We start from the raw sequence: 21,215 nt of genomic DNA on the forward strand, positions 1-21,215 counted from the left end.
TGCATATAATGTTGGCTCATATCTGTCGACGTACAACAAGCGTAGCTGAGAGACATCTCCACAGCAGTACCTAAGGCTGTATAAGAGCAAATTGTTTCTGCATTGTTTCATGACCGTCGATGAAACATGTACATATGTGCTGTTCTACGCCCAAGATCGAGGAACAGTCGAAACAATGGAGTTCACTAGACGAGCCTGCATTGAAGAATGTGAAGACTGTTCTATCGGTCGGATCTGTAACGGCCACTGTTTTTAGGGATTTATAGGCAGAGATCAGACTACATCGGCTAACAGGAAAAAGGCAAAATGATCACAGGGATATACTATGCCCAATTATTGAGCTGATTCTAATCCTAATTACAGAAAATATTCCTATTTGTCCCACCATGTCAACGACCGGTACACCCCTCCGACTTAACCACGACTAAATTAGTCGAATTAGGTCACGAACTCTATTAATTCTCGCCGCATTTGACACCGTGCAACTTTTTTCCAAAGTATTTCGTCAAACAGAACTTTTTTTGGCATGAGGAGATTATCGCCTTTCCCGACATTTATAAAATTAATTTTTCATGTGAGTTAAAGAAATTGGAGCATAATTGTGTCACGCCTATCGTGATAAAAAGTACTATCGAAAATACGATCTTTCTCAAATTTATTTTAAAATTTTATCATAAAGAAACACTTTATAACTCGAAGTAAATTGAGCAATTGGCTCAGTTCTTCCCTAATTGTCTCTTCTCTAGAAAAATTGACAAATTGACAAAAAATTTCAAATTTCTTTACTGTTTCGTCAAACAAAAATTAATAATAATTTCGTTTTTATTTACTTTTTTTCCTTTAAGCTTTACTTTATATAATGAAATTGTAAATCGCCGCGTATGTCTACGACTGCTAAAAGTGTGGTGCGATTTCCTTAACCAAAAAAAAAATGTTCAAAAAGAAAAGCCTGAGCACTGATGAAATCAACAGACAAAATGCAAAAAACAAGAAGCGAAAGTCACAAAGTATACCTTATGAACCACCGGCAAAATGGGAGGGGAAAATCTACAAACTCGTGGACGGTACGAACTTTGATCAATATATGGCGGCGCTCGGTGTTGGTCCTGTATTGCGGAAAATCGGAAACTCCGTACGACCGGTTATAGCATTACGTAGGAGTGGCAAATATTACTCCCTCATAATAGCCTCCGATTTCACCACGACCATACAACGCTTTGAGCTGTGCGTGCCCTTCGATGAGTTGACCTTAGACGGACGTAAAATGCGGACTACCATCTCGCTGTATAACAATGTGTTGATTCAACATCAAATTGGCGATATTCCTTCGACTATTGTACGGGAGTTCCACGAGGATAAGATGATTGCCAAGTATATGGTGAAAGATGTTGAGGCGGTGCGTGTATTCCAAGCGGCGGATGAGGAAATGTGTCGACAGATATGGGAGGCTAATGTGGCGAAAAGATATAATATATAGATAGATTATTAAATGTCTATTTTTTAACATTTCTGTTACCACAATGTATAACAGCTAAATTCGAATATGCAACACCAAAATTCAAAAAAAATATGGACCGCAGTAATCGCTTTATAAAAACTTCTCGAATTTAGCTGTTATGACGTGTGGGTATCGTAGTATCTGAAAGTATCGCAAGACGATATATTAGTAGCGTTTTGTACTATATCTCTCGATGTTATATTGTTTGTTGAAAATTGTAGTTCTTGGTTCCAAATTATTGTAAATCAATACAATATATGTTAATAAAATTTTGTCCAATAAATGTGCATATATAAAAATTGTTATATTTGTATTCATAACGTATCTTAAAGGCTGCTAAGCGTGTCAACAAATGTTATTCCAAATATCGTTCTAACACAAAATATGCCGTTATTATACTCTCGCAACAAAGTTGCTAAGAGAGTATTATAGTTTTGTTCATATAACGGTTGTTTGTAAGTCGTAAAACTAAACGAGTTAGATATAGGGTTACATATACATATATATCAAAACAAGTAAGGAAGGGCTAAGTTCGGGTGTAACCGAACATTTTATACTCTCGCAATTTATTTATTTAACTTAATTAATATTATATAATACACAATTTGACCCACATATTCGTAATATATATTGTATTAAGTCCATTGAAAGTTGGAAACCCTAATATTAGGTTAGAAGCACCGAGGTCCTCATGTTCGATATATGGGGCCTTGAAAACCTATGGTCCGATTTTGGGGATTTTTAGAATGGGGCTGCCACACTATAAACATAGTATTTGTGCAAAGTTCTGCACCGATATCTTCACGAGTGCTTATTTTATATATTGTAAAGTAAACGATCCAGATTGTCTTCAAAGTTCTGGTATATACGAAGTAGGCGTGGTTGTGAAGCGCATTGGCCAATTTTCACAACATATTATTGAGAGGTAAGGAAACTATTACAAACCTGGTTTCATTGAAATCGGTCGAGTAGTTTCTGAGATATGGTTTTTGACCCATAAGTGGGCGACGCCAATCCCATTTTCCATTTTGTAAAAAAATCTGAGTGCAGCTTTCCTCTGCCATTTCTTATGTGAAATTTAGTGTTTCTGACGTTTTTCGTTAGTGAGTTAACCCACTTTAAGTAATTTTCAAGCTAACCTTTGTATGGGAGGTGGGCGTGGTTATTATCCGATTTCTACTATTTTCATGGGGTGTAGTGGGGTACGTAAGAGAATCGACTACAGAAAGTTTGGTTTATATAGTTTTATTGGTTTGCGAGTTATATACAAAAAACTTATTTGGGGGCGGGGTCACGCCCACTTTAAAAAAATTACATCCAAATGTACCCCTCCCTAATGCGATCCTATGTTCCAAATTTTATTTTCATAACTTTATTTATGGCTTAGTTATGACACTGTATAGGTTTTCAGTTTTCGCCATTTTGTGGGCGTGGCAGTGGACCGATTTTGAAAGCAACCTCCTCAGGGTGCCAAGGAATGTGTGTTCCAAGTTTCATTAAGATATCTTAATTTTTACTCAAGTTATCGCTTGCACGGACAGACGGACAGACGGACGGACAGACATCCGGATTTCAAATCCACTTGTCATCCTGATCATTCATATATATATAACCCCATATCTAACTCTTTTATTTCTTGGTGACACAAACAACCGTTATGTGAACAAAACTACAATACTCTGTGCAACAGGTTGCGAGAGTATAATGATCAGGTTGACGAGGCGATGGATGGAATATGAGCGAAATCGGTTCACAACCACGCGTACTTCCCATATAACTCAATTTTGAATTTCATCTGCTTCGTTCACTTTAATATAACCATAACTTTACAAGGCTCCTGATATTGAACATGAAGAACTCAGTGCCTAAGGGTAACTTTTCACAGAAAATATAGGTAAATCTTTCAGATATTTTAATGTAATTCAGAGGGAATTTTTTCCTTATAACAGTTTGTCTCTGTACCAAAAATGGTTAAAATCGGGTCATAACTTTTCCTAGATCACATATTCCTAATTATAGGTTTTTCAAAAATACGATGGTCTTTATAAATCGTTTAATATGCGATATATCTTAGCAAAGTTAAGTGAGTGTATGATCTTCGATATATTGTATCTTGGTGGTGAAAACGAGTGATATCGGTTCAGGAATTACCTCAGTCCCCATATACTATTAATGATGATTTTCGTTTTTCTATTGAACTTAATGTCGAATATATGGGTCGAATTGTATTGTTGTTCATAAAATTACATCAATAAATTGCGAGAATGTAAAATGTTCGGTTGCACACGAACTTAGCCTTTCCTTACTTGTTTCGGTAATAAACATTGACTATTTCTTGCAGAACTGAGAATTGTCGTTGTTTTGGTTCAAAATAATGCGACATAAGTGGAATAACGACACATTCTCATCTCCCCCTGTTTATTTTTGACTGTTTTATGCCACTATTCATGTAAATGAGCGATGTATATGAAGACAAATAAATCTATTATCCGTAGGCCAATCCAAAGTATCAAGTAACCAATTCGAATATCAAAGTCGTAAAGGTCGGTTGGAACTGAAAAATGAGGGTGTCATTGGACAGATTTGATCCGACCGTGTTAGAGATCATCTAAAACAACTTCAATTATTAAATGCTTTCTGTGTATATTCAGACAACTTGTGAGAGAATCTAAAACTCCTTGCTGCTCAAGCTTACTTACTCATTTTTATAATAGACTACTGTACGAACTTATTTATTATATAGTCTTCCCAAAGTGGGTGTTTCAACATTTTTCCCGACACTTTGCTTGCAAAAGGCGAATTTACAAGTTTATTTGTGAAACAAATGTGCAATGCACGTTTGCAAGTTTTTAACTGGAAAATTAATTAATTCCCTGTGGGCGACACTTTTCGAGCAGCGCAAACGCAAAGACAGAAATCAACAAGCCACCACCGTATATGTAAAGCAATCTCTGGAGGCCTCAGCAACCAAGCGATCATTTGCATTTGCAGCGATCGAGTGAGAAGTGAGAGAAGTGCAAAACTGTAAAATAAAACCGAAACTTTTGGCAAGAACACAAATACCAAAGTTCAATTCCTTTCGAAGTGCTATGATAACGGCAGCAACAGCGACAACACTCATTGTCCAAGATGGGTATTGTATGAAAATTATGTAAGTTCGGTGAGCTCCCAAGTACAAGTTGTCGCACCCAACTGTAGTGTTGCAAGTTATGTACCGTGGACACTTTGGGCGGACAGTGCGAGCACAAAAGCGCAAGGCAAAGCATGCTTCACAAGAAAATCAAAAAGAAGAGAAATGACTGCTCGATTAGTATTTGCTATTCATATGCAAAAATGTAAGTTATTCGCCTCCTACAAACATGCGCGTACAAACATCTGTGAGGGAATTTATGCGAACGGACTTCCTAGAATTGCAACTGAACGCATTTTCTCCATATTTTTCACAGTCCGATTTCGATGCTGTCGCCGCTTCCCATGATCAAATACAGGTGTTTGATAATAATTTTGTAACGAGTGCGGATGCAACACAGCCGCTGCTTGAGAGGGACCACACTAGAACAGTACCAAGTGAAACAACAACAGATTGTATGGCTATGACCCACAACTCTGCAAACACTGCTCCACTTTATACACGCACTCGCCTGTCTTTGCCGTTGCTTGTGGTCCATATTGTGCACGCGCTTAACACTCTGTTACCCCCCTGTTAAGCATCTGTTGAGGCTATTGGGCGCGCTACTGTTCGCCAGATTCGCTTTGCGATTCGCAAACACAATAAAAACGACCGCATTTGCATACCGCCAATTGTGTATGCAAATATGCGATGCCGAAACTGAGCACAACTGAAAATGCAGTGCACACGATAATGCCAATGGACAGCGGAGATTGTCATTGACCAACGCTGACACTGCCTTAGCTGCAGCAGGGGGGGACACTACTGCTTTGGCGGCACGATCCTACGTACATATGTATGTATATACTTATACTCGTAGTAGTCAAATCAATCGGTTCGTGTGTGTTTTGTTTTCCTGAAATAATATAAGGAAGAAGCGTTTGTAATACTTTGTATCTCTACGTAAGCAAATGTTTCCAGACTGTATCTGTTTTCGATCCGATTTATCTCGGTTTTATACATACTATATAAAGCAAAGTCATAGTTCATCGATTCAAACCGAAGTTAAGCCCGCAATAATCACGCCTCCTTCCCATATGACGTTCACTACCAAAAAAATTTATAAAAAAACTGTAATCCAAAAGTGAGTTTTATTTTGAACAAAACGATTATTTATGAGTTTTAATTTGTTTGCTAAAAAATGCTTATTCATGATTTTTAATTAATTATTTTTTTAATAGTGATTATTTACGAAGCTGAAAAATTAAATTATGGAAGAAAATATTAAAAATTTTGTTAAAATTTTTCGTAAATAATTAAATTTTTAGCGAAAAATTAGCAATACGGGAACCCTGTATATGCAATTTGTCGAAACGTTATATGCGCTGATTTGACGTTCAACTTAATTCAAAATCTGTGTATGCACCCGAGTTAACACGTCTACATACGAAAAGAAAATGTGTATATTCTATCCGAGTAGATAATTTAACTCGTGGTGAAAAAGTGTTTATGCCTGTGGGTTGAACTTACCCGTGTATAATATAACCGAGTAGAAATGAAGCATAAATGTAGTATTTATAGTTTAAAAATAGGAAATATAATCATTATTTACGGTCCCTGTTATATAGGTCAATATGTAAAATATCTTAATTAAATTTATGGGATCATTTTTTTGTATACACTATATTTGAGGAGTGTCTTTTTAAAAAAATATATATATTTTGTCTTGTACTTAGTGCTAATATACAAAATTTCGTCACATGGATTATTATCTGATCGAGATAGTTCCAAGTAAAACAAATATGGAAGGGCTAAGTTCGGGTGTAACCGAACATTTTATACTCTCGCAATTTATTGATGTAATTTTATAAAGATAACACAATTCGACCCATATATTGGGTATAAAGTTCAATAGAATAACGAAAATCATCATAAATAGTATATGGGGACTGAGGTAATTCCTAAACCGATTACACTCGTTTTCACCACCAAGATACAATGTATCGAAGACTATACGCTCCCCTAATTTAATATTACTTATAACTAGGTAAATTTACACACGGCGATTTAGCCTTTATCCTTGGATTTGGTTTGAGTAATAGTAGTGATTGGCCTTCTATTGCATTCATAACTTACTAACAAAGATCTAAAATATAATATTTGTTAAATAAAATGCCGAAAACAAAGAAATTATCGATTATAACTAGATTGGAGACTGTTAATAAATTTAAGACTGGGGTTTCGGCTTCGGAGTTAGTTAAAATTTATAGAACTTGATGAAATACTGTTTATAATGTTATTAAAAAAGGACACGAAATATTGCAAGGACAATTCAACTCAGGAATAGATCAAGGTTTATAACAACATAGCATTTTGTTACCCTGCGACAACAACAACAAGTAAACGCTTTTCCTGTGAAACTTGTAAAAAAACATCCGATGTGTAAATAATTTTGAATACCCCTATAGCTTTGTTCATATCAAGACATAAAATGAGTATTTATGATATTTTTACGCAATATGGTAGATTAAAAGTACTGGGAGAAGGTTGGATTCTAAAAGATTCAAAAAGCTTGAAAGAAAATTTAAAGAGACTGAATGGAAGTATATAATAAAAAAAATTAAAAAAGTGAAACTGGTACAGAACAACCTATTTCATTACTAAAAAGGAACTTTTAACATTAGATAATTTGGATGTAGTACAGCGTTCGCTAAAAAATTGCATGAAGAAAGATATTTCAAATTTTCTCAAGAAGCAGTTTGGTAATTGACAATCCAGAACAGAATACTGAAATGGAATATACATGTTTATTGCAAAAGAGGCAATGTTTATCAGTGTTATGCGACGGAGCAGCAGTCCTCGAACAGAACAAAACCGAACTGCAAATATATATTCGAAAGGAAGGATAATTACAAGTAGCATATAAGGTGAAACAATGATCAACCAATAAAAGATGAAAATCTTTTATGTTTTATCAAAGGACATCAAGAGAGCGCAGAAGAAAATTGTAGAGCCCACAGCATTCATCCCTAAATTAATGGGATTGACGAACTCGAAGAAGACACGAAGAAGCTTGGCATTAAAAATCGTAATGAGTCCACTAACGACTGAGATGTTTGAAGGTCACATAAGGCTGCGCCAAATATAGAGTAACTTGGTCATGTAATTGCTAAGATAGGCGTTCACATTAATGTTGATTTTAAAGTGTTCATTGTCAATATTTAATACTGTATCAGAATAAGTATTATGGTCACATGATACCTGACAAGATATTCTACAGAAGCAATCCAACCTTACGTCGTTTAAGAAGTGTTATTAATTAATCGATAGTAAGACAATAAGATGAACTGTTATTATGTAAATTCAAAATCTTTTTCACTACTATTCTAATGACATCCGATTATGTTCCGATATCGGCTCCCTTAGTGCCACTTAAAATTTAATCTTGAATCACTTAATGAAAAGATATAAGACAGACAAAAGGTACTTTAATTTCAGCTCAAATCTTCTTAAACACTTAATGTACCATAAAATTGTCTTCAATTATTTTCACTTTTTCAAAGAATATTATCACTTCATATTCCTTTTGGTGTTAAATTCGCTAATTTAGTTGCACTTTGATGTTCGCAGCGTAAAAATTCGCTCTTGTCCGGCGCATCCCAGCTGTCGCTTCCTGATTTTAAGCCACTTTGCCAACAAATTTGATTTTCTATCTTCTTGATACCACAACAACAACACTTTGGCTGGCAGGTGTTGCCTCCTTCTCTGTTGCTAATTGTAATTTTTTGTAAGTAGCGCCTTTTTATTTTCGTTCGTGTTCTTTGCTTTTTTATAGGATTCTTTTGGGTCGAAAATCACCCCAAATAAATAAGAGCCAAATTGTTGCTTAATTAAATTTTTTCTTCGGCTTATTGCTTTCACAGCAAATGTTGTTAGATTATGGTGAGAAGGAAAATTCGAAGATTGGCATTCTGCATAACTTGTCTAACTAACTAACGGCGCTTTGGTGCTTTGGTGGTGTCGTTTATGGCTTGCCGTTGTGTGGGTACTGATTATGCGGATTTTTAAATTTACAGCGTTGATTGAGTGGAGGTGTAATATTTTTTTATTGTTGGCAACCGATGTTAATTTGATGAGCAGCTAAGCGGAATTGGGACAGTGCATAACCTGCAGGGAAACGAGAACTACATATGTTGAAATCTGTATGTTGTTAGAATAATGTTATGTAAAGAAATTATAGATATGTAGACTCGTTCTATCTTGGTTCTCTTCAGTTTTCCAGAATAATGGATATAGTATCTTCACTCCACGATGGACGATGAGGTGCATTATGCTGATGTTAGAACTATGAAATATTTTGTTATTAAGTGCTTTATAAGGCTCTCTTAAGGGGTTAGATGGGTTTCAAACTTTCAAAATTATGTTTAAGATATTCTCCAAATTTCAAATCAAGCCAAGTAAAATAAAATCTGAAATATCCTTTGGAAGTTCCGCCCATTAGGGACATCAGTTTGAATATAAAACTTAAAACTCGTTTATCTCAAAACTGAATTTTGTAAATATTAATTATTAAGAGAAGACAAAATAGTGTTTTTGAGGCTAAAGATTGACATAAAATCATGACATATTCGGCGGAATATTTCGTTTAACTCAAAATTATGTTTTTCAATAAAAATGAGTTAAATATCCGTAAATTACAGTTTAATAAATTGTTTTATTGATTATTTGTTAAAAAATGAAAAACCAACACATAACAATTCAAATCAGATAAATTCTTAAAATTCTTCCAAAATGGACCAATGCTTATACTTATACTTATATTTGGTGCTGATCAATAATTTTAAGCTTTTTTATAAAATTCAAAATTTTTTCAATTTGCACATTTCTTTTGAATTTTTTTAAGAAAAATTTTTAATTCTGGTTCGCTGTTATTTGATTTTTTCTCTTTCTTCTTATGTCTTCTTCATGTTGTTTGTTAAACCGAGTACTTACAAATCCCCGATGTTCGTTATTTAAGATACTCAATGTAACAAATTTGATTGTTCGTTATAAGCGGTTTTCGTTAAAACGAATATTCGTTATTTCGGAAAAATACTGTAATAGTTTAAACTGCCTAGATGAACGCAATGGAACATTAAACTCAATATCAGACAAAAGGAATGAACTACAAACGAAACCATATTCATTACCTAGGTAATGAACGAAGGGATTTTTTTATTTTTAATACACCCATTTTTTCGAGCCAATATTTGGTGAAAATTTTAGCAAGTGTAGTTTTTTTGCTAAAAATTCTTTAATTCAGTACTTATGGGAAAAAACCATATCTCCGAAACTACTCGACAAATATCAATGAAAATTGGTTTGTAATATTTTCCTTGCATCCCAATGATATATTGTGAAAATAGTCCAAATCGGATCACAACCACGTCTACTTCCCAAATACCAGAACTTTGAAGGCGATCTGAATCGTTTACTTTACAATATATAAAGTAATCATTAGTGAAGATATCGGAACAGAACTTTGTTTAAATACTGCATTTTTAGTGTGGCAGCCCCTTTCTAAAAATCGCCGAAATCGGACCATAGGTTTTCAAGGCCCCTATATATCGTACATGAGGACCTCTGTGCTTCTAACCTAATATTAGAGTTTTCAACTTTCAATGGACTTTATACAATATATATGACGAATATGTGGATCAAATTGTGTGTTATGTAAATGAAATTAAATAAATAAATGGCGAGAGTATAAAATGTTCGGTTACACCCGACCTTAGCCCTTCCTTACTTGTTCTTTTTTGGACACGTCATGGAGGATGATATGTATCTTTGAGATGGTAAATTGTTTAAATGAAATATATAATTGTGTATACATATTAAAAATAAAAATTAATTAACTTAATTGTTTTCACCCTTTACAACCCTCCTAAACCATTAAGCGATTGTGGTTTGATTTCAACCTATAAACCCTAATACCTTTTAGAGAAAATCAAAATTGTGTTTAACGAAATACAATTAAACTCAAAATATCTCGAAAAATATATTTGGTGAGCACTAACTGAGGTGACTATGTCAGGAGTTAAAGTCTTTAATAGTAATTGATTTTCGAATACCATTACTTTAATATATAAGTGCGTATGTAAAATTTTTCGAAAAAGAAACGTCATTCTTATTTTTTAAGAAATGGAATAAAATATTAGTAGTACTAAACCAAATGAAGAATATCTAACAAAAGTTCGCTAGGTCAAATTTTTTGTGAATCAGTGAATAGCCATAGTGAAGTTAAAAACTAACATCATCATCTAAAATTTACAATAAATTTGCTTCTTCATCTTACGGTATAATGCAAAAATACATCTATAAGCGACTATCCTTAGAATAATGGTTACAATATTGGGAATAGTGAACCGAATTTTCTTTAATATTTCTATTTCTATTATATTTTTATACTCTCGCAACAAAAGTTGCTAAAGAGAGTATTATAGCTTTGTTCACCTAACGGTTGTTTGTAAGTCATAAAACTAAACGAGTTAGATATAGGGTTATATATATCAAAATGATCAGGGTGACCAGACGAGTCAAAATCCGAATGTCTGTCTGTCCGTCCGTCTGTCCGTGCAACGGATAACTTGAGTAAAAATTGAGATATCTTAACGAAACTTGGAACACGTATTCCTTGCACCCTAAGGAGGTTGCTTTCGAAAATGGGCAAGATCGGACCGTTGCCACGCCCACAAAATGGCGATAACCAAAAACTTATAAAGTGTCATAACTAAGCCATAAATAAAGTTATGAAAATAAAATTTGGAGCATAGGATCGTATTAGGGAGGGGTATATTTGGATGTAATTTTTTTGGAAAAGTGGGCGTGACCCCGCCCTCAAATAGGTTTTTTGTATATAACTCGCAAACCAATAAAGCTATATAAACCAAACTTTCTGCAGTCGTGTCTTTCAGCCGTTTCCTTATACAGTCCAAAAATGAAAGAAATCGGATAATAACCACGCCCACCTCCCATACAAAGGTTAGGTTGAAAATGACTAAAAGTGGGTTAACTCACTAACGAAAAACGTCAGAAACACTAAATTTCACATAAGAAATGGCAGATGGAAGCTGCACTCAGATTTTTTTACAAAATGGAAAATGAGCGTGGCGTCGCCCACTTATGGGTCAAAAACCATATCTCAGGAACTACTCGACCGATTTCAATGAAATTCGGTATATAATACTTTCTTGACACCCTGATGACACAAGTGAAAAATGGATGAAATCGGTTTATAACCACGACAACTTCCCATATAACTCAATTTTGAATTCCATCTGATTCCTTCACTTTATAATATATACATAAGGAACCAATGAAGATAGCGGAATAAAACTTTACACAAATAGTACATATCATCTCTGGCTTCACTTGAGAAAAAATTGTCGAAAACGAAACTATAACTTTTCAAGACCCCAGATATCGGACATATTGAACTCAACGCTTAAGGGTAAATTTTAACCGAAAATATTGGTAAATCTCTTAGATAATTTAATATAATTGAGAGGAAATTGTTTTCTTCTAATAGTGTGTCTCTGTTCCAAAAATTATTAAAATCGGATAATAACATCTCCTAGCTCCCATGTACCTAATTATAGGTTTTTCAAAAATACGGTGGTCTTTAATCTACATATATGTATTGGTTAATATGTGAGATACTATATCTTTACGAAATTAAGTGCGTGTATAGTTTTGGATATAGTGTACCTAGATGGTGAAAATAAATGAAATCGGTTCAGGAATTACCTCAGTCCTCATACACTATATAGGACGATTTTCGTTATTCTATTAAACTTTGTGCCGAATTTATATGTAAATTTGGGTGTTATCTTATTAAAATTTCTTCAATAAATTGCGAGAGTATAAAATGTTCGGTTGCACCCGAACTTAGCCTTTCCTTACTTGTTTTCGTTCATTTCATTATATATTTTTTTCTGTTTTAATAATACAATGATGTTTTCCACTCGTGCTTAATTTTTTCCAAATGTACATATGTACGTATTTTTAGCTCCACCACATATCAATTCTATAATAGCATAGTATTTATGATAGTATATTTTGCCAAAATATTCGATCCGCTTTTTATATTATTTTTACATCAAAAACCCAATTTCACTGGGATTTATGTGGTCACATATGAAGCTGAATAAAAAAACGCCCCCAACAAAATGAAACCTGTAAATGTACGCAGTAAACACTGATGCAACGCAATGTTGGGCGGGGAAATAGAGGCTTAAGTGTGCTCAACTCGTCATCCATGAAGGCGGCATTGATTCGACTGCAACTACAACTGCAGCTGTGGCACTCACTAGCGCAACAGGAATACTTTTTTTAAGAGCCGCACCAAACACACCCCCGCCGGTGATGGGTAAGTGTGTTAGATAATGAGTAGCGTGCCCATAAATGTCTGCACAAACAACTGTTCGGCATAACTCGCTTGAGCCGAGTTTTTGATTTGATGTGCGAGAGGCGGAGAAACATGATTAGCCAACGCATTAACATATCAGAATGTGGTTTTTACTAATTTCTGCTGTTGCATGCTTGCCATTTTTTATTACCCCTCACCCAGTAGTGCCGTTTTTTTCAACACACTGAGACAATGCATTGTTTGTGGCAGTTACCAGCGTTCTACTTGGGGTGTATGTGTGGCGTTGAGACAAGTTGAATCTGCATTTATTATGCGCATTGGAAATCCTCTGCAGGTTCGGACCGCATCAACATGCAGCAACATAAATTACAACAGCTTGTGTGAAGCGTTTAACAAGCATAGTAAAAAGTAGAAAACAGGCGCAACTAACAAGTGCTACGGAGCTTAGAGTGAGCGTATACAGTGTTGGTCATATAGTTAGGAACGAATTCTTATTTTTATTTGTTTAATTGGATAGAGTTAGTACAATACAAATCAAAATTTCGAAATTCGTGGCTTCAGTCAAATAGAATATGAAGGACTCATTTCAGTGAAATATTGATGATTTCTTTCAATTGTTACAAGATTTGAAGGGTAAAGAAGCGTATATACATATATTATTCTTCAATTGAACCGAACGACGATTTTTAAAAGAATAACGGAAGCAATGAAAATTCTTCGCACTGGTGAAGAACTGATGAAGAAATCATTGACGATTTTAACAATAAAGAGAGAGCAGATGATGAAGAGACCTAAATTGGGGATTTATCTCAAGTACCATCACACGCAGAATCTTTTGAAGCTCTATATGCTGTTTCTAATTGATTCATGATGTGATTCATTACGCCAAAGGTCAATCACAAGTTATTTTCAACCAAAATTTTAAATTAATTTAATTTTAATTAACTATAAATAGCTATTATTATCATTATAGCTCGTGTTTTATATATCGTATTATCTAAACGACACATGTAAAAGCGATTACATAATAAAATTAATATTGTTTGATTTGCTTTGAAATCAATTATCCGGATTTTCGATGCGGATAATCGGGATTCTATTGTATACCACTGAATTTTTATATTGATTTAATGCAATCATATTTCCATTTGAATGGAATTTTGGCGTAAATAAGCAACTAAATTGTTTCTAATTATATGACCACTACTGTATTTGCTGATTTGCTGCATACCCTCCGCTACCTTGCTTCATTCACACTTAACGACTACAGAGTAAAAACTTTTTCTAACTTCTGTTGTTGCTGCCTAATTTCGCCCAATGCACATACCATACCAACATACATATGTACATACATACGCATACATACATATGTATATACGTCAATGTATGGCTTGTTGTGGTCATTTGCTGTTAATCCGTCAATGATAAGGTCAATTTGCCTCAACTTGCCGCTGTCGACTGTGTACACTTTGTGGCCACTGGTGCTCACCGCATCATATCTGCCGGAAATTCAGCTATTAAAGTTGTATTATAATCCCATAAAGACCCAACTTGTGCGCTTTGTGGGCGTGAGTATTAACTTTGATTTTTTTGCGAAAGAGGGAAGTCAACGCATGTAATAAGTCAGACATTGTAGACAGACAGATACACACATGCATGCATACCAAAAAAGCTTGCATAGTTGTTGACATATCTCATGCCAGTTCGAGTCTTCTAACCATTATTAGTATTCTTTGCTAACAGAAATTCATCACACATGTTCAATGTTAATATTTCTCGCGAAACTGTGTACGCAGATATATACACATACAAACAATGTGTGTTAGATATTTAATACTAAGCGCACACATGTGTATTATTGGCGACTTGCAAGCGCCGCATGCAACAAAATGTATACGTGGAGTAATTTAAACTTTGTTGTCATTCATCATAATCAGCTGGAGTTCAAATCATGAAGAATCACAGTTGTCAGTCGCTTGTCGACACCATTAAGAGTGACAAAGCTCGATTAGGCGTCAGCAGTTGTTTGGACTTTATTATAAAAGTTTTTGACGCAAGTTCAACGTCGCCGTGTCCATTGTTCTTCATTCGTTTCTACAAATGTGCATATTCGCATTTACTTACAGCGAAAGTTTTAGCAGTGTCATAAAGTTGACTAATATTAGAATGAGGAGTAGAATGTCGTATGAAAGCTCATCGACTATCCATTCAATTGTTGCTTATTAAATGACTTAAATAATAATGGACAACAGTAAAAGCAACCTGAAGTAATAACTTTTAAATAATAAAAGGTTGTCAATTCAAGACAATTCTAAGCTGTTAATTTCATACCAACTAAATTTTTAACAGCATTAATATTTAAAGTGGTATTTAGGAACACAGAAAGTTTACACAAGATCCTTGAAATGCTATTGCTTTTAGGAGAAGTAACTATTCGTGCTATTGAGACAAATGCCTCTTTCTTATAAACAGAATTCGGACTAGATTGGTCTTGCGACCGGTAAACTGAGACCGTTGTGGTGATAAATGCAACGTTTTCTTTCCCCAACAAAGGAGAATAAACCAACGATAGTACCAATGGCGAAATCTATGTATTCACCGACGGATCGAAAGTTGAAACAGGTGCAGGAGCAGGCCTCTGCTGTAATAACCCACATACAGAAAGCTTCTTCAACTAAACGACTACAATTCGGTCTTTCAGGCCGCTAATGTCGGATTAAGAGAAGACGCTAAGTGAGTGAGTAAATGAGTCACGAAGACTCATTGCGTTAGATCGTACAAAGAGGTATCAATAGAGTAGCAGAAATAAACACAGTTTCCTTAATCTGCCCTACACCTTTCAGTTTCAAATGCTGCCTAAAGCATTGGATGCTAGAGGAACACCTCAGACCTTGTAACACTTGCAAAAACAAGTCACACCACAAAATTTGTATGGGATAATGTTGGCAGTGGAGAGACCACTTATATTTTTGAGTGATAGAGAGCTAAGCACTGACTAAGCAGGGGTCATCACGAGCACTTATCTCTAAGAGGCCTTGGTATAGTAGAATCGGCAGAATGTGCAGAGGATGATAAGACGCATTATCGTTGAGAATGCTCAGCCTTCAGTCGGTAAGGATAATATACCACGGTCTCTAATACTCCAATCTAATAGAAATTGGACAACTGGGATGTAAACAAGTAAGGAAAAGTTAAGTTCGGGTGCAACCGAACAGTTGTCCGATTTCGACATTTTTTTCACAAGTGATGCCACGGATAATATAGAGTATTTGTGTAAAGTTTTATTTCGTTATCTTCATTGGTTCCTTATCTATGGTTATCTTATAAAGTGAAGGAATCAGATGGAATTCAAAATTGAGTTATATGGGAAGTTGTCATGGTTATGACCCGATTTCATCCATTTCCCACACGTGTCATCAGGGTGTCAAGAAAATATTATATACCGAATTTCATTGAAATCTGTTTAGTAGTTCCTGAGATATGGTTTTTGACCCATACATATGTGAGCGATGCCATGCCTATTTTCCATTTGGTAAAAAAATCTGAGGGCAGCTTCTTTCTGGTACTTACTCTGTAAAATTTAGTGTTTTTGACGTTTTTCGTTAGTGAGTTAACGCACTTTTAGTAATTTTCAACCTAACCTTTGTATGGGAGGTGGGCGTGGTTATAATCCGATTTCTTTCATTTTTGGACTGTGTAGGGAAATGGCTAAAAGAAACGACTGCAGAAAGTTTGTTTTATATATGTAGCTTTATTGGTTCGGAGATATGTATATACAAATAACATATTTGGAGGCGGGCCACGCCCACTTCCCCAAAAAAATTACATTGGCGTTGCAACCGTTTAGCCGGTTACAGCCGAATCGACGATAGTGCGCCACCTCTCTCTCTCCTTCGCAGTTCGGCGCCATTTTGAGATCCCAAGTGTAACCAGGTCGCTCTCCACCTGGTCCCTTCCCCTTCCTCGGCTTCCTCCGGCGGGTACTGCATAGAACACTTTCGGGGCTGGAGTGTTTTCGTCCATTCGGACAACATGACCTAGCCAGCGTAGCCGCTGTCTTTTTATTCGCTGAACTATGTCAATGTCGTCGTATAACTCGTACAGCTCATCGTTCCATCGTCTGCGGTATTCGCCGTTGCCAATGTGTAGAGGACCATAAATCTTGCGCAAAATTTTCCTCGGATGTTGACATCGTCCACGCTTCTGCACCGTAAAGCAGGATGGGAATGATAAGCGACTTGTAGAGCTTGATTTTGGTTCATCGAGAGAGGACTTTACTGTTCAATTGCCTACTCAGTCCAAAGTAGCACCTGTTGGCAAGAGTTATTCTGCGGTGGATTTCGAGGCTGACATTGTTCGTGTTGTTGATGCTGGTGGTTCCCAGGTATGCGAAATTATCTACGACCTCGAAGTTATGACTGTCAACAGTGACGTGGGAGCCAAGACGCGAATGCGCCAACTGTTTGCTTGATGACAGGAGATATTTCGTCTTGTCCTCATTCTCCTCCAGACCCATTCGCTTCGCCTCCTTATCCATGCGGGAAAAAGCAGAACAAACGGCGCGGTTGTTGCTTCCGATGATATCAATATCATCGGCATACGCCAGGAACTGTACACTCTTGTAGAAGATTGTACCTTCTCTGTTTAGCTCTGCAGCTCTTATAATTTTTTCCAGCATCAGATAGTGAGCCACCTTGTCTGAAACCTCGTTTGGTATCGAACGGCTCGGATAAGTCCTTCCCAATCATGACGGAGCTTTTAGTGTTGCTCAACGTCAATTTGCACAGCTGTATTAGTTTTGCGGGGATACATAATTCAGACATCGCGGCGTTAAGGCAGCTCCTTTTCGTGCTGTCGAAGTGTGTGGTGTGTGTCGATCCTCTTTTCACGGGTCTTCTCCAAGGTTTGGCGCATGGTGAATATCTGGTCAGTTGTCGATTTTCCAGGTCTAAAGCCACACTGATAAGGTCCAATCAGTTTGTTGACGGTGGGCTTTAGTCTTTCACACAATACGCTCGATAGAACCTTGTATGCGATATTTAGGAGGCTGATCCCACGGTAATTGGCGCAGATTGTGGGATCTCCCTTTTTATGGATTGGGCAGAGCACACTGAGATTCCAATCGTCAGGCATGCTTTCTTCCGACCATATTCTGCAAAGAAGCTGATGCATGCACCTTATCATTTCTTCGCCGCCGTATTTGAATAGTTCTGCCAGTAATCTATCGGCCCCCGCTGCTTTGTTGTTCTTCAAGCGGGTAATTGCTATTCGAAATTCTTCATGGTCGGGTAATGGAACATCTGTTCCATCGTCATCGATTGGAGGATCGGGTTCGCCATCTCCTAGTGTTGTACTCTCACTGCCATTCAGCAGGTCGGAGAAGTGTTCCCTCCATAATCCCAGTACGCCCTGGGCATCGGTTACCAGATTACCACCTTGGTCTCTACATGAGGATGCTCCGGTCTTGAAACCTTCGTTAAGTCGCTTCATTTTTTCATAAAATTTTCGAGCATTACCTCTGTCTGCCAGCTTCTCAAGCTCTTCGTACTCACGCATTTCGGCCTCTTTCTTTTTTTGTCTACAGATGCGTCTCGCTTCCCTCTTCAGCTCTCGGTATCTATCCCATCCCGCACGTGTTGTGGTCGTTTGCAACGTTGCGAGGTAGGCAGTCTGCTTTCTCTCCGCTACGAGACGGCACTCCTCATCGTACCAGCTTGTTTTTTGTCGTTGTCAAAAACCAGTTGTTTCGGCTGCAGCGGCACAGCTGCCGTTCCACAGTTCTCTTATACCGAGATGCTGATGAGTGCTCTTAGAGAGCAGGAGTGCAAGTCGAGTAGAGTATTTCGTGGCTGTCTGTTGCGATTGCAGCTTTTCGACGTCGAACCTTCCTTGTGTTTATTGACGGGCATTCTTTGCTGCACAGAGGCGGGTGCGTATCTTCGCTGCGACCAGACAATGGTCCGAGTCTATATTTGGTCCTCGGAGCGTACGCACGTCTAAAACGCAGGAGACATGTCTTCCGTCTATCACAACGTGATCGATTTGGTTCCGCGTGTTTCGATCAGGAGACAGCCAAGTAGCTTGATGTATTTTCTTATGCTGGAATCTGGTACTACAGACGACCATATTTCGACGACCAGCGACGTCGATCAGCCTCAGGCCGTTTGGCGATGTTTCGTCATGGAGGCTGAATTTTCCGACTGTTGTGCCAAAGACACCTTCTTTACCCACCCTGGCGTTAAAATCGCCAAGCACGACTTTAACATCGTGGCGGGGCGTAGCGATCATAGGTGCGTTCTAGGCGCTCATAGAAAGCATCTTTGGTCACATCGTCCTTCTTTTCCGTTGGAGCGTGGGCGCAAATCAGCGATATGCTGAAGAACCTCGCTTTGAAGCGGATTGTGGCTAGACGTTCATCCACCGGGGTGAATGTCAGGACTCTGCGACGGAGTCTCTCTCCCACCACAAATCCAACACCAAATTTGCGTTTCTTTATATGGCCGCTGTAGTAGATGTCACAAAGACCCACCTTCTTCCGTCCTTGTCCCGTCCATCGCACTTCTTGGATGGCGGTGATGTCAGCCTTTAGTCGTATGAGGACATCAACCAGCTGGGCAGAGGCACTTTCCCAATTAAGGGTCCGGACATTCCAAGTGCATGCCCTTAAATCATTATCCTTTAAACGTTTGCAGGGGTCGTCATCAAAAGGGGGTGTCTCATCCGAGGCTTTCGTCGATTTTTCATTAGTACTTCGTTTTTATGTGGTGGGACCCAAGCCCTACGCACAACCGCATAAGCGGGCTTCGCCTTCTCACTTTAGCTCGCCTTCAAACGGATGTCTGTTGGCTACCCAGAGGATACTTGGTCTAAAACCGGAAATCGTAAGCTGCTTGAACCATGTGGAGAAGAATCGTTTCTGGTCACTCCCAAGTGAATGACAATCAAAAACTTTCCTCACTTGCGTGAACTTCTACACATGATCCCATCCTCCATATGGCCATTACTAGGACGATCATTTGTACCAAATTTTTATAACTTAATTTATGGCTTAGTTATGACACTTTATGTGTTTTCGGTTTTCGCCATTTTGTGTCCGTGGCAGTGGTCCGATTTTTGCAATCCTCTCACGGTCCCAAGGAACTAGTGTTCCAAGTTTCATTAAGATATCTATATTTTTACTCAAGTTATCCGTTGCACGGACGGACGGACGGACAGACAGACTGTCGGATTTTGACTCGTCTCGTCACGCTGACCATTTTGATATGCATAACCCTATATCTAACTCGTTTAGTTTTATGGCTTACAAACAACCGTTATGTGAACAAAACTAGCAACTTTTGTTGCGAGAGTATAAAAACACAGAAATTGCGTCAAATCGGCCGCATTGTATAGATAATGCTTATTAGGGTACCTCTGGGAAACACAAGCGGCCTAATGACGTCTAAGTGTGGCCGCATGATGTCAGACTCTTTCTATCTCCTATTTCAATCAACAAAACTTGTTTCTTCGTTTCTCGAAGTGTGGTTGCTAAACAGTAAAATGGTGAAGGATCTCTTCATCCTGATGAAACTGTAATTTTTTCAGCAATGAAAATTCCCAAATTTAACCTTCTTTTTCTTGTGCCTTCGTTGAGATCTCTTGAAATAATTGCTATATTACCTTGAAACTTCAACAACATGTGTAGCAATTCTCTTTAAAATTAGTGAACAAAGTCGTAAAGCGAAAGTAACAATAATAAAGATTCAGATAAATAATAATGACAAATTACATTTTGTTCACAAATAACCAATCGATACCAATGACTATTGTTAAAGTATAGCTTCCTGATTAACTTAATAAATTGTATATTTCTAGGTGCTTAATTGCAATGGTAATCTATATATACAATATAATTGCTAAACTCTTATTCTATTTATATTATCCGATATTAATTTATAACAGCCCATTAGTCGAATACCTTCGACCCAATCTCCAAAATCAGCATAGACAATCAAATTGCAGTAAGCTTAAAACAACCATTTCTCTTTCTCAGGCAGTATTAATTGTGCCAAAACTGTTGTTTATCACAAGCCAAACACACCACTTAAGCTAACTAATTGACACACTAATTGACAACAACATCAAAATAAACTGCGACAAGTATTTATAGCACAACTACACACACGCACACACGGAGATATGTACAACCCGGAACTTAAATC

General features: G+C 37.0%; 1 protein-coding gene across 1 annotated transcript; it reads left to right on the top strand.

The window, feature by feature from the left end:
- Window positions 1-737: 737 nt before the first annotated feature.
- On the top strand, window positions 738-1,799 carry LOC105214769 (probable fatty acid-binding protein). The gene has a single exon (XM_011188377.3). It carries the CDS (start codon window positions 932-934, stop codon window positions 1,475-1,477), a length of 546 nt encoding a protein of 181 aa, XP_011186679.1. The 5' UTR covers window positions 738-931; the 3' UTR covers window positions 1,478-1,799.
- The last annotated feature ends 19,416 nt before the right edge of the window (window positions 1,800-21,215 follow it).

This window comes from Zeugodacus cucurbitae, chromosome 4 (assembly GCF_028554725.1).
Source record: "Zeugodacus cucurbitae isolate PBARC_wt_2022May chromosome 4, idZeuCucr1.2, whole genome shotgun sequence".
Taxonomy (NCBI): Eukaryota; Metazoa; Arthropoda; class Insecta; order Diptera; family Tephritidae; genus Zeugodacus; species Zeugodacus cucurbitae.

Coding starts and splice junctions, on each gene's coding strand:
- LOC105214769 (XM_011188377.3), top strand. CDS start 932: ATGTTCAAAAAGAAAAGCCTGAGCACTGATGAAATCAACAGACAAAAT.